General features: G+C 45.3%; 1 protein-coding gene across 1 annotated transcript in view; it reads left to right on the top strand.

Annotated features, from left to right (window-relative positions):
• The window catches only part of kcnh5a (potassium voltage-gated channel, subfamily H (eag-related), member 5a), a gene marked incomplete at both ends in the record, with an annotated part of 110,936 nt that overhangs the window by 11,378 nt on the left and 84,558 nt on the right, over window positions 1-15,000 (top strand). Inside the window, 3 exons of the mRNA XM_080860376.1 lie at window positions 3,156-3,279; window positions 10,056-10,162; window positions 11,993-12,121. Of these exons, the coding sequence (XP_080716502.1) occupies window positions 3,156-3,279; window positions 10,056-10,162; window positions 11,993-12,121 (360 nt within the window). The remainder of the gene's footprint in view (window positions 1-3,155; window positions 3,280-10,055; window positions 10,163-11,992; window positions 12,122-15,000) is intronic.

Genomic DNA, 15,000 nt, shown 5'->3' with positions numbered 1-15,000 from the left:
TCTCTCTCACATCCCTCTCTCTCTCCACACTCCCTCTCTCTCCATACATCTCTCTCTTTCTCTCCCTCTCCTTCTCCAACTCTCTCTCACATCCCTCTCTCTCTCCACACTCCCTCTCTCTCCATACATCTCTCTCTTTCTCTCTCTCTCCTTCTCCAACTCTCTCTCACATCCCTCTCTCTCTCCACACTCCCTCTCTCTCCATACATCTCTCTCTTTCTCTCTCTCTCCTTCTCCAACTCTCTCTCACATCCCTATCTCTCTCCACACTCCCTCTCTCTCCATACATCTCTCTCTTTCTCTCTCTCTCCTTCTCCAACTCTCTCTCACATCCCTCTCTCTCTCCACACTCCCTCTCTCTCCATACATCTCTCTCTTTCTCTCTCTCTCCTTCTCCAACTGTCTCTCACATCCCTCTCTCTCTCCACACTCCCTCTCTCTCCATACATATCTCTCTCTCTCTCTCTCTCTCTCCGTCTTCAGCTCTCTCTCTGCCCCGCTTTCTTCCTCTCACTTCTGGATCTGGGTCGCCGGGGCCCCGGGGCTGCACTCCTACTCCCTCCACTCTCCTGACCCTTGACCCTGAAGGCCACGGCCATGGAGCACAGGGTCCAGTAATGAGAGGGACGGGCGGGCTCTTCCTTCAGGGGCCATCAGACTGCTCTAGTCTGCACTGCCTGTAGTGAAGAAAGAGAAAGAGAGAGGGACAATTACAGAGAGAGAGAGAGAGAGAGAGACGGAGAGACACAGAGAGAGAGAGAGAGAGACAGAGAGAGAGACAGAGAGAGAGAGAGAGAGAGGTGGATAGATGGCGGAGGAGAGGGAATGGAGCGAGAGGGATTGGAGGGACAAGGGTGAAGTCTGCACTGCCTGTAGTGAAGAAAAAGAAAGAGAGAGGGACAATTACAGAGAGAGAGTGAGAGAGACAGAGAGAGAGAGAGAGAGAGAGAGAGAGAGACAGAGACAGAGAGAGAGAGAGAGGTGGATGGATGGAGGAGGAGAGGGAATGGAGGGAGAAGGGTGAAGTGGAAGAGGGAGTATATGATAGAGAGAGAGATGGATAGATGGAGGGAGGAACTAAAAGGGGGAAGAAAAAGGGTAGGAGCGAGAGAGTGAGTGAAAAGACAAAGAGAGACACAGAGAGAGTGAAAGAAAGAGAAGGTAAGAGGCCAAGAGTATTAGAATCTATTCAGCCGGAGAATGTTGCAGCCAGCCCATTTAATGGCTGGGACAATTGCCCCTCATTCTCTCCTCCTCCACTCTCATTCTCTCGCTTTCACTCTCTCCTTCCTTTTCACCCCCATCATCCCCCTGTCAGCGAGCTGCTTGAGTGTGTGTGTGTGTGTGTGAATGTTTGAATGTGTATGTGTGAGTGAGTGTGTGACTGTGTGTGTATGTATGCCTGCACAACTGTGTGGGCATGCCACAGCCTCAGAGAAAAACTCAACGAAAGAGAGCGATAGACTGTGTGAGTGTGTGTGTGTGTGTGTGTGTGTGTGTGTGTGTGTGTGTGTGTGTGTGTGTGTGTGTGTGTGTGTGTGTGTGTGTGTGTGTGTGTGTGTGTGTGTGTGTGTGTGTGAGAGTGTGTGTGTGTGTGTCTGTGTGTGCTTGTGTGTGTATACTGATATTTATGCCTAACCGGGGACTTTTTTTTATGTCCCCTCCTCTCCCCCGCCACAAATGGTGCCCTGATTTGTTTCCAAAGCTGAGCCATGATGTCCTCCTTTGTCTGTCTATTTATATCCTCAAGTTGAAGAGCCACATATTTTTATACAGCTGACTCCTCCTGCGTCAGTGGGGATGGGTTAGTGGAAGCTGGTGGCGAAAGTATCTCCTTCTTTCTAACGCGCTCTTGATATAATAGGCAAGGAGTCTCAGAGGACTGGGCCACAGCTGTTAAACGGAGATTCACAGAGGCCAATGGCAGCGTGAACTGGGTTTTTTCTCTCTCCCGCTGCACCTGGACCATCTTTAGTGCTATGAGAAGATGGTCTTTTATGAGGCTCAGTTAAGGTGGCAATTATGACTGTGTTGGCTGTGGGGATGCACTAGAGGAATGTGCTCTGTGTCAGTCCACTCAACAATGGTGTAGTGGAGTGTGCCAGTGTGTGTGTGTGTGTGTGTGTGTGTGTGTGTGTGTGTGTGTGTGTGTGTGTGTGTGTGTGTGTGTGTGTGTCTGTGTATGTGTGTGTGTCTGCTTTCCTGTGTGTGTGTGTGTGTGTGTGTGTGTGTGTGTGTGTGTGTGTGTGTATGTGTGAATGTGTGTGTGTGTGTGGATGTATGCATCCTCAAATGATGATAAGTTAACAGATAAAGAAGGAAGTTCAGTTCCAGGCTGTCACTTGTACTGTAACAGTATTTCTTCTCCATCTACCTCTATTATTTCTGTGAAATTGATTTATGCTTTCCATAATAATTACATTTAAAATTAAATTCAATACATGTAATTCACTTGTGAAATTTGACTGATATAACTGGCTGAGAAAGTCCTGTACCCTACGGCCGCCAAAGTCAACCCTCTTGGGAATTTGCTGTATATTCTATTAGACTCATCACTTTACAGCCTGGTGGGTTCGTGTCCGTCTGCCAAGGGAACCCCGCCTTTATCCACTAGTGAAGACTGAATCAGATTCACTCATCCACTCCTTTCTTATGTGCATACGCATTGGGCCTTAATTTCATTGATGGACTAAGAGCTACGAGCAATGAGTGCAGTCCATCTTGCATCAACTAAAGCTATCGCGTGATGTGTGGGAGTATTGTGTGTGTGTGTGTGTCTGTGTGTGTCTGTGTGTGTGTGTGTGTGTGTGTGTGTGTGTGTGTGTGTGTGTGTGTGTGTGTGTGTGTGTGTGTGTGTGTGTGTGTGTGTGAGAGAGTGTGTCATCAACTAAAGCTATCGCGTGATGTGTGGGAGCATTGCCCTGACCCACCCATATTTGTGCTTGGAATTGGATATTGCTCATGGTATTAAATCAGCAAAATGATTTTGCCAAGTTATTGAATTAGCTTAAGTCCATGCGCGGCAGACTTGGCTCGTTGCCAGTTGCCCGTGAATGAAATTAAGGCTCACTATCTAAAATTGAATTGTTTGTATTGCATAGTGTCCTTTGATTGAAAAGTCCTGATTTTGAAGCCTTTGTTTGTGTTTTGTCCAGAAACCAGTTTCCTCCTGGGGAATGCTCAGATCGTGGAATGGCCTGTAGTGTACAGTAATGACGGATTCTGCAAGCTGTCTGGCTTCCACAGGGCAGAGGTCATGCAGAAGAGCAGCACCTGCAGGTAAGTGTGTGTGTGTGTGTGTGTGTGTGTGTGTGTGTGTCTCTGTAAGTGGCTCCTGGCCCTGTCCATCATCTGTTCTCCAACATCACTCAACATTCTCCTGATATTATGACAGGGTTTCTTGTAGTGCTGCAGCGCAGATGTTTTTTGTAGATCATCCTTGAGCAGATGATCTACATGATCTAGAGATGTGGTAAATGAGTTTGGATATTTAAATATAGATTTTGTTGTGTGTATTTGTGTTTATTTCCGCCCATGTTTGTACTTGCCACTTTGTACCCGGGCTGCCAAGATAGGAAGGGAAGACAGGACGTAGCAAGCGTATAAGTTGGTTGGTATCAGAACCAAATTAAAGAACTCATACTTAATACAGTATGATGTACATGTTTATGTTATAATGTTACAATTTTGTGCATACGCGATTCATGACAGAGTGTAGTGGATCAAATGGGTTCTGTCTGTCGCCACACCTCCAACCATCAGTTGTCTCCTACAGTAAAACTATTGTTCTTTCGTTTTAGAGTCATAATTTGCTAGGCTATGGATAAGATGTTGAAGATCATAGAGGTAGTCTAATTGATTTGAAACCAATGGTTCTCACAAAATAGTGTTAGTTCAAGGTAGCGAGCCACTTCTCCCATAGGATTCCATGCAAACAGAACAGCTTCTGGTCTCTCCTCGATACAGAATAACGCAAGATGATATTTTGGAAGGCAACTTATTTTCACATACTGGCATAAATTGATCCTACCTTCATTAGACCTATTTGTAGATACATCAGTTTACTGGGATGTATTCTGAAACAAATCTTCAGAGAAGAGAGATGCTCTCATAGGTGTATTTTTGAAAACAGATTTAATTTCCATTGGCTTGGAGAAAAGAATGAAAACTCAGTTTATATCCACCATTAGGCCTATTTTTAGACCTTAATTCTTTAATTTATTCTTAATGCACAGTCTTGGCTACATCCTTACTAAGACTAAAGCTTTGTACACTGTCAAACTGTCGCCTGCGCTTTTGATTCCAGTAGTAGGCTTATGACAGGTAGTTGTTCCTCACAGTGTTGCTGGGTGTAGCCTAATTATCAAGGTCTTAGCAAGCTGTTGGTACAGGGGGCCTGACGGGGGTTTCTCAGTGTGTCCTTGTTGTGTCCTGAACAGATTTGGAAGCGGCTCCCATGGAATTGTCGTTGATGTAGAGTAATGTAATGTAATTGTCCTCGGGGGCCCTCTTCCACCTCAGGGGCCCAGGCAATTGCTTGCTTTGTCTCTCCTGTCGCGATGTCTCTGTCTCCTGCAATGCTATGAGCACGTATAGATAATTAGTTGAAAGCAGGCACAGCAGAGTTTTGTCTTGTTAGAGACACTGAAAAAAGACATGGAAGAGTCACCTGTTGCCCTGAGGAAATGTTTTCAGAAGGTGTGGCTGTGTGTACGTCCTGTCAACATATGAGTAAAGTGATGAAAATATTACACTTAAAAGTCCATTTAATGCTGCACTAAAGCAAACAGAGCTGTGTCACCTAAGTGTTCAGTGAACTTGAACAAACTTGCCTAAACACTTTGAACAGCCTAAACAGGTGAGAATCCCAAGTGGGATTCATGCTAAGGCTAGCCTTTGAAATGGTATGCTATTACTTAGAAAATGTCTTAGACAGCACCAACTAACTAACGACTATTACATTTTGTCTTGAATATATATGAAACGTGAAATTTCATCAGGGCAGTTGGCAGCAGCAAACAGTACAGAGGAAACACTGTTTGTAAAACTTCTTCAAACAAATTCATCAATGAATGCAGTAATGTTTTGAATGTCATGTTTTATGATCTGTTTATTTATAACATTGGTTTCATGAAACAGTATGATTAATGCACAAACCTTGAATCCTTAAATGTATAATAATCAAACTATTCACCTAACTGATTAATACAAAAAGAAAAATCATTTATCCAAATAGTTATTAGTTGCCGCCCTACACTAGGCTATGTTATGATGTATTGTTGCCGATAGATTACTGCAGGGGTTGTGTGACTTGTGTTGTGTAGACAGAAGCACAGTCCTGCACCCGACTCAAACTCCCAACCTTGGGCATGGGCACGTACTAGCATGGAGGCTACAGCTCATGAGTTCATGATGGCATATCAGTTATACTGTATGTGTTGATGTCACAATTCCTTTCAAAGCTCCTGACTCAATGTCTTCACTTTGAAGTTTAAATAAATAAATATTAGTTTATAAGTTTAGTTTTAGTTTTATGAGTTGATATTAAAAAAGCCTCTTCACTCTTTTTACTTTGTTGCACATGAATAGGGAGTAAAACTTATATATGATATAAGAAAATGTGATCAAACTAGTGGATTCTAGGGTTCTAAGTAGAACTTCATGAAGTTCCTCTGTGAAATAAATAGTTTGAGAGGGTTATTTATTCTCTAAGGGTTCTTTACCTTTGTTTCATTAGTCCCTAGGGTTCTGTGGAAAGTACTAAAATTACTGTCTGCCCATGTGGCATGGAAGCAGCAGTCAACATCGTTGTAACTAAACGTCAATAACAACAGCTATTTATAAAAGCCCTAAGGTAGCGCATCTGTTTGTGCACTTCAAGAACAATGAACGATGAAACGAATCAGACAGTCATGTTGCTGTTGATGACTATGCACAGAGTCTGTGAGTGTTTGTTAGAAAAGGGTTCGGTACATGGCCCCATGGAGGAACCCTTTAAAGTTCTCCTCAGTTCTCTCTGCTAGTTGAAAGCATGTGGATGATGGTAGATTTTTATATTCCTATTTCTTTGTAATCTGTCGTTTGACAGACAGGATGAAGCACAGCGCTAGCAGAGACTCAAGGAGGAGAAGGGGAAGAGGAGGGGGGGGGGGGGGGGGTGAGAGATGTTCAGCGCTGTCAGAACTACAGAGAATGATCCTTCAATTGGCTACCCTTAGCTTCTCTAAGAGTCTTGGAGGATAATGGATGTGTGAAGTGGAGCTGGTGATTTGTGATGCGTGAGTTAAGAAAGAGCCCTGACAGATAGACAGACAGACAGACAGACAGACAGACAGACAGACATAGCTGCAGCCCGAGCCTATGGCAATGAAAGTGAAGTTACATTTCCATTCCCCTCGTTTTATGAAGTCAGAGGAAAAGAGCATGCATATGCTGTTGCTGTGTTGAGTTTACATACACAGGCCTACACACACACACACACACACACACACACACACACACACACACACACACACACACACACACACACACAGGCCTACACACAAAGCAACACGGCTCATATTTCAGCATGGAGATAGTGTATTACAGTGAAGATGTAGACTACCTGAATTGATTACAAAATGTGCATTTGTCGATAAAGCAACGGACTAAAACATTTGATTGTTAAGAAAGACCTACAATGCTTATCCTTTGATGCTAATGAACAATTACAAGCCTAAGTGATGTTCAATAAAATAGGTTCAACCTGCTGACCCTCTGATATTTTGCTGGACTACATGTGGTCTATAAGAGACCTACTGCTGTATCTTATATTGTGATAGTTGAATAGCTCTACCATGCATTTGAAGATCCTTAAATGTTTTTATTATTTTTGCAAAATACTTGTTAAAAATCCTCTTCTTGTTGGTCTATCACCTGATGATAAGGTGGATCTAAATCCAGTCTAAAATGTGTCTTTGGTAGGGGATATTTTACGTGTGCATTTTTAGCACAATTTCACCTGAGATGCTCTGACGTGGGAAAATTCTCCCTCCTGAGTCTCCCTTCGGTAAGAAGAGCCTTTATCTCCTCAGCCTGGTTTGCTGTTGGACGCCTTAGGCACACCTTTCCCACGCGCTTCTCTCTTTCTTTCTTTCGCTCGATCCTCTCCTCTCTTCTTTTCTCCCCTAGTCTCTTCTGCTCTTCTCCGATGACAGACCTCCCACTGTTCCCGCCCCCAGAGCCGTCACCTGGAGGCTCGTTAGCGTGCAATAGGACCAGTGCGCTGCCAATCACTTCTGCACAGAAATAGTAACACCCACCCACTCTCCGACTCTAGGCGTGCAGCATGACGGTTCACCGTGTGCCGGTGCAGTGTCAGGGGAGTGCCAGGAGAAGGCGGGATGGCGGGAGGGTTTTTGTCAGATAAACACACCGGGAGGCCCCAAGAAGTGATACTGTACCCTGTAGCTACCGCACACTATCCCGTACAGCAAGCTCTCACCCGGCTGCCTGAGAGAAGGGCAGGCTGGGTGTGTCTCATGTGTCCATGCCCGAGGGACTGGGAGAGGTGGAGGTAGTTGGCAGGGTGGAGGAGAGGAGAGGAGAAGAGAGGAGAGGAGAGGAGGAGAGGAGAGGAGAGAAGAGGAGAGGAGAGGAGAGGAGGAGAGGAGAGGAGAGGAGAGGAGAGGAGAGGGGAGGAGGAGAGGAGGAGAGGAGAGGAGAGGGTGAGGAGAGGAGAGGGTGAGGAGAGGGTGGAGGTATGAAGTGCTGAAGATTAATAACTTCAAGATACAGTCAGAAATCGTTGCGTGCAAAGAGCAAAGTGGTTCGAATAATACATAAAGGGGTAAGTCCCAGTTTCAAAGCAGCCCTGATGTATTCAAGTGATCAGATGTATTCATTTGTTCTGGTAGTCCCGACGGGCAAAGAGCTGAGTGTTAATGAGCCAAAGGCAAAGTCAATGCAGGCTGATTGCCTACAACAGAGGACGACATGGGAGTGTAGGCCAACAACATGGTGTAACTCTCTTGCATTTTCACTGCTGTACAGACTAGACACAGCTCTACTGAGGAAAACACTGTGGGTACAAAGATGACATATCTGAAATGTATATTCTAGCATTAGCAGCATTATTAGCGTTTTGGTAATGTAGTCAAGCTGATGGCAGATAGAGGCAGAGCGTATTTGAATACTCATAGAACAATATCCAAGCCATTTTAAGGCAATGAAGGAATTTTTTCATCAACACAAACTTGAACAATTTTATATTTTAAAGAACAGAGAAGATATATTAGGGGTTTTGTCAATGCAAGGAGACGGACTTTAAAACAATCAGATTAATTTAAGAGAGTTTGGTTTTTGACTGGTGGCTTTGACTGGTGGTTGCCACTGAGACTGAAGCTGGCGGAGTTTGGTTGAGACTCAGCTCTTCCCAGCCTCCTGAGCAGCGGAGCACACCTGCCTTCTCCCGGAGCCCAAAATATCCCCTTCCATCCGCACGGAGCCCACTAAAAGGCTGAGACAGATCCAGTTACTGTTGCCATGGGAATGTAATCTCTCTCAACCCTGTTTTTTGGTGGTAGGGGGGGGGGGGCTTCCAGGAGTCTGAGATGGTGCAGACTGTAAGATAATTTCAGTTCAGTCCTGTCCTGGACAGTTAGAAGCTACTGTTGTAGTGACCTGACCTTTCCAGGCCTAGGCCTGCAGTGACCTGACCTACCTAGGCCTGCTTTTCCACTCAAGGACTCTGAACACATTTCAAGGATTGTATCTATTCTTCCTAATAAACCTATACTGAACTAAAATGATCTTAGATTACCCAAAAGATAGAGTGAAAGGGTGTGACTAAAGTAACACTATGCAACAATTTGACACTTTTTGAGATATGGTTTTATAGGCAACTACGTAGTTCTGGTACCTTCCTCAAATTCATTTTGATAGCATATGGTCACGTGAAGGACAGATACACACCTGTTTCGTCCCCACTAGCCATACAGGATTTGCCCTATGTAGTTCTGTGTAACGGGCTGGTACACCCTGCGAAAATGGAAGAAAAGCTTTCTCACGCATGACTTTGCCAGCTAAACTGCCAAGAGACACCAGTTAGTGTGTTGGCAAGCTTCTAGCAGTGTTAGCTGGGCTGTTGGTGGGGTTTAGAAAGGTTTTGACATGCCTTGTAGGTAGTCAGCTTACTAGTTTTGGAACATAACTCCATATTGCCGCTTTAACAGAAAAAAATGAATGCTAGAAAGTAAAAACAAATTGATAACCTTCATATCAAGACTACACTTTATCACTGTCAGCTAAACCTCTGCTGTAGTATGCTGGTTTCCTGTTACTTTTACTTATGCTGTGTAATTATGATAACTAAACTTCTTCTACACAACAGATGTATTCATATCTATAATGTGTCTTTTATTATGATTTAGTAGTATGCTCCCATTATGTAAATATTGCTTGACACTTTGTACTTTACTTAACATAATATTAACCAGGTCTAGCCTGTCTTACAAAACACCTCACAGCATGCTATTTCTCTTTATGATGTGTATTCCTCAGTCTTACTATGGAGCCAAACGTACTGCTCTTATGCAAACATGCCCCCCCCCCCCCCCCCCACGGGCCCATAGCTGTCATTAGGACAAGAGCGGTGTGTTCTCGGTGTGTGTGAGAGGAAGAAAGGACTGATGTCTCTGCTCTGGTGTTTGTCCGGCCTCTTCTTTTGTCATGAGCCAAAACATGCCGTGTGTCAGCCGGTGTCACCAGCCCCCCGGCCGGCTCCCGTGCGCTTGCTCTATTAATTGCTGTTGGCAGACGTGATGGGAGTCGCTGGGGCAGGATGTTTGTGTCTCACACAGGTGTGTAACTAATGCTCTTTCTCTCTCTCGCTCTCTCTCTCTCTCTCTTTCCCTCTCTACCTCCCTTCCCCTACCTCTGTCTCTCTCATTTTGTTTTTCGTGTCTCTCATCATTCTCTCTTTCCTCCTTTGTCCTTTCTTTGCCAAACCCCTCCCGCCCTCCCCCCCTGCCACACGCTCCATGCTTTCCCCCCTCCTCCTCCATCACTCTTGGCAGTTTTATGTACGGTGAGCTGACAGACAAGAAGACAATAGAAAAAGTCAGGCAGACCTTTGACAACTATGAGTCCAACTCCTTTGAAGTGCTGCTCTACAAGAAGAACCGTGAGTAACCTCCCTGCACCTCACTGGGGTCCAATCTAAGCGGGCCTCCTCAGCGCCCTACGTCCGTCCGGGCTGCCTGCAGACAGCACCGAGACCTCAACAGGCCTCCATTATGCTCCGTGTCCCCTCTCCGTCCCATCTGGTTGTTCTGTTTCTAAGCACACGCGATCTCTGTCTGCCTCCTTCTGCTCTTCCCCCCCCCCCCCCCACTCGTCGTTGTCTTAGAAGACGTTAAGTGGGGATTTATGTCAGAGGCACAGACGTCCTGTTCTCAGTGAAGAGAAGGGAACATTTTGAAGCCAGCTATGAAGGAGCATAACTGCTCCAAACAGTTTGCTTCAAATATGAAATGACAATCCATCTCAAGGAAAACAAGCTCTAATATTCATCTGCATATTGTTTCTCTGTTTCAGGCAGGTATTGTATTCAGGCCTTGAATATAGACAAATAGAATAACAAATATAAAGCGTGCAATACTGTATAACAATCAAAGCAAATTGGGAAATTTTGGACATTGGTTAATATTGTGGAAAGAACATTTTCACGGTTCGCTCAGAAGGGCCTTATAATAGTTTTTCACACCTTAAGATGCAGTCTGCAATTCTTATGTAATACACTTCTTTGTCGCATTCAGCCAGTTGCTCCTCTAGCTGTCCGTTGAGTGTGTTTCAGTGTGTTCGCACACAGTCCTGGCTCTGTAAACGGGAAACAAATATAGCGACTCGGACCGAGCCGTAAACAATTCCAGACGATAAACACTGGAATACATGGAAACAACAGTTGTAATGTCATTGGCTGTTGAACCCAAAATAGCAACAACCGTTTTGCCAGAATCACAGACTGTACCTTTAACTCGTAATTTTACATATATTGTGTTTTTACTACATCAGCTGACCAATTACCAAGTGGTCAAGTTCAATTAAATTCAATTTTATTTGTATAGTGCCTTAACAATACAATTGCCTCTAGGCGCTTAACAGAGCCCAGAGCCTAGACCCCCTTAGTGCATGCACAATGGCAACAGGGGCAAGAAAAAACTCCCTGTTAGGCAGGAAGAAACCTTAAGCAGAACCACAGCACATAAGGGGGGACCCATCTGCTTGAGGTCGGCCGGGTGGAGATATGGTGGCAATAATGTATATTGTATATAAACGCTAGCATAGGGTATGGGGTAAGTGGAGTAAGTGTACGGCAATGCAGTTAAGTGTTCATGAAAAGCACAATCTGTCTGTCCGTCCACAAGAGGGCTGATACACCTTATAAGCCTTTCCTTTCAGTGTGTGAAAAAACACATTTGACTTCATAGCCCCTGTGGGCCTTCATTTGATACTTGGTCATATAATTAAAGGAATAAAGCTGAATCACTCGAGGCTAATTTAGTTAATGATGACCTTGCACTCAGTTCTGATTGGAATGTGGGTTTCATCTTAGTGCGTGCCAGACACTTTGAAATCAGTCGAAATTATTTTAATTGGGGCTGCAGTTAATGATCCTGACGGCTCTCAAAAAATATGGAGCTTAAGTATTTGGTCGAATCCCCTTTTTCCATTTTTCCCCTCACTCCGTAATCTCTTTCTGGTTCTTCTCCACTCTTCCATGGCCTTCTCCTCTTCCTCTGCCTCCTCTTCCTCCTCCTCACTCCGTAATCTCTTCCATGGCTTTCTCCTCTTCCTCTGCCTCCTCTTCCTCCTCCTCACTCCGTAATCTCTTCCATGGCTTTCTCCTCTTCCTCTGCCTCCTCTTCCTCCTCCTCCTGTTTCATCCTCTATCTCTCTGCCTCCTCTTCCTCCTCCTCCTCCTCCTCCTGTTTCATCCTCTATCACTCTGCAGGAGCGCCGGTGTGGCTCTACATGCAGGTGGCTCCCATCAGGAACGAGAACGACAAGGTGGTCCTGTTCCTCTGCACCTTTAAAGACATCACCGTCTTCAAGCAGCCAATCGAGGACGAGACCACCAAAGGTGAGCTCTCTCTCCTTATCTCCTTTCTCTCTCTCTTTCTCTCTCTCTCTCTCCACCCCCTCTTTCTCTATCTCTTTCTCTCTCTCTCTCTCCACCCCCTCTTTCTTTAGCTCCTTCTCTCTATCTCTCTTTCCCCCCCTCTTTCTTGAGCTCTTTCTTTAGCTCTCCCTCCTGTTCCCTTTCTCTCTGTCTTTTGCTATCTAAACGACTCTATAGAGCTCTGTTTGAGATGCCAGTTTCAATTAATTTTCCCCTGATCCCTTTATTCCTAGGGAGCGAGAGAGAGGATGACACAGGTAGGTTCGCATGAGTTCAGTCATTCACTCATTCAATTATCCCCCTGTAGACACGTCTGCCCTTAATGGTTTTAAACTGACGAACACAGACATCAATGGAAGAGAAAAAAAATCTGTAGCTCAACAACAAGCATAAAAAAAAGAGTGGTTTTATGTATAGCTCATCATCCTGTGCTTGTGAAGCACTTACACACCACATGTCACTTCATCAAACATGAGCCTGTCTCAAACAAAGAGGTTGAAACTCAAACGCAGAGATGCCGAGCGGGTCTGAAGGCTTTTACAGGGTCAATTAGAGATTTCTTTTTTTCAGTTTTTCCCCCCCCAAACCACGCCTGAGAGCCACAGGCCCCCACGATTGAAGAAGCGGCGGCCAAAAAACTACAGACAGACGAGCTGTCGGTTTGCATTTGAGCGCGCTCCGTTCGACTGAGGGTGCGGGCGAGCTGCAAAAGCGTGCTGCTGGCATGGATGATTGATGGGCTGTGTCATATCTTTCTCTTCTTTTATTGCCTCTCTCCTCCTCCTCTTTCTCTCTCTCTTTCACTCTCCCTCTTGCTTCATTTCTTTCTATCTCTCCCTCTCATTCACTTCTCTCTTTCTACCTCTCTTTCTTTCTTTCTCTCTCTCTCTCTCTCTCTCTCTCTCTCTCAGCCAACCACTCTCTCCCTCTGGTGCTAATCAGCGCTTCACTGCCCCGCCAGCTTGCTAGCTTGTGCCCCTGCTAAGCTGAAGCGCTTGTCCTTTGACAAAAATCCTGACCTACTGCACAGGGGAACCTCAGAGAATAGCCCCTTTTCTCTCTCTCCTGTTGACTGTCTCTCTCTTTCTCTTTCGTTCGGTCTTACAATACGCCCACTCCCGCCCTCTCACTGTCATACACACACACACACACACACACACACACACACACACACACACACACACACACACACACACACACACACACACACACACACACACACACACACACACACATATACACACACACACACACACACACACACACACACACACATACACACACACACACACACACACACACACACACACACACACACACAGACACACACACACACACACACACACACACACACACACACACACACACACACACACACAACCAGCCTTCCTCTCCCTCTCCCCCGTGAGAGGTGAGTTGTGTCAGTGCCTGTCATTCGGTGATAGTGCACCAGGGTCTGGCTGTGCCTCAGTGGTGGCCCCCGCTTTGGGGAGCCTGGATCCAGAATCCTCTACAGCCATTGGGGGGGAACAGGACTCTAGGACGTCAACAACTCTAACTCATGCACACAGATCAGGAGATGGCGAAGGCGGCGGTGGTGTAGTCAGACCTACTGGACCTTGCCACTCCATCCTTACTACTCCCATCTGCCTGTCCCACAATACTCCCCCATGTTTTGCCTCCGGCTGTTACCTGTCACACAGACTCAGGAGAGGGACCCAGCATTTGATGGACAGGCGTTCCCCCATGACCTCCCCCAGACAGCACTCATGTCCCGTGTGGCCAAGTGGTGACACAGATGCCATGTCTATGAAGGGCCACGCCACTCATGCAAAGGGAACATGCTCTTTGACCGTGTCAAGCTAATCTGGACTGTATTTGGGTGTTTACGTGTGTGGCGTATATACAGAGCTGTTCTATACAGAAAAAGCTTTTTCCTGCCCCCCAATATCTGCTGGACCTTCTCTACTGCCCTATTAAAGCATACAATCATAGACTTGAAATTGATGTAGTTTATGGCACCTATCGAAGTGAAATAATTGGACATAACCCCTGATCCAACACAGTCAGCAAGTAACATGGGCTGTTCAGGCACAAAACTTAAACTGAAAGATTGTTGATATTTTAACTCGACCGTCCAACAAATACAGTCCTCCCTTTTGTGCTCATCAGAATTTCCGCTTCCCAAATTCAGGGACTCGCATTGCCAAGGAAATGACACTTACAACTGGGCCAGCTGACCAAAAGCGGAATATGGAGGAGAGAGAGAGTCTGCTGTCCGATGGCCAACGCTTGACATGGGGAGGGCGGAGACATTCCAGCCTCGTAGACGTGGAAGTGGAAGTCTCTTTCTCACAGTTGAAGCAAAACAAATAATATGATATAAAAAGTCATCAAACGAGTGAAACACAAGCACACAGACACAACATCTTAAACACAACAGGAAAACACAGTAAAATCTAGTGAGATTTGGTTTAGATTGTTTTACAAAAGTACAGTGAATGAAGAGAGACCATAGGTTTCTATTTACTAAGCTAACAAGGAAGATAACGCTACGAAGCATAGCATTTCGATGATGCATCAATCCAAATAGTCCTGTTGTGCAAACTTGTGTTTTAGGTCTTCGTGGCTATAAAACCCTTCGCAAAAACTGTACATTCAAATACATTAATACAGAGCGAACAACGACACGGCAAGCAACTAATGTTAGCCAGGTCGTGGGTCAGCATGCTGTCGCAACAAGCTAGAAATTAAGTTGAATGTCCGTGGGCACGTAATCTTCCATGACATTGCAAATCTAAAGTTACCTGTCTGTTAAGCAGAAACAGAGCAACCTCTGC

The sequence above is a fragment of the Sprattus sprattus genome (genome assembly GCF_963457725.1).
Source record: "Sprattus sprattus genome assembly, chromosome: 2".
Lineage (NCBI taxonomy): Eukaryota > Metazoa > Chordata > Actinopteri > Clupeiformes > Clupeidae > Sprattus > Sprattus sprattus.
The sequence above is the reverse complement of the archived record's forward strand: the minus strand, read 5'-3'. Positions and strand labels throughout refer to the sequence as shown.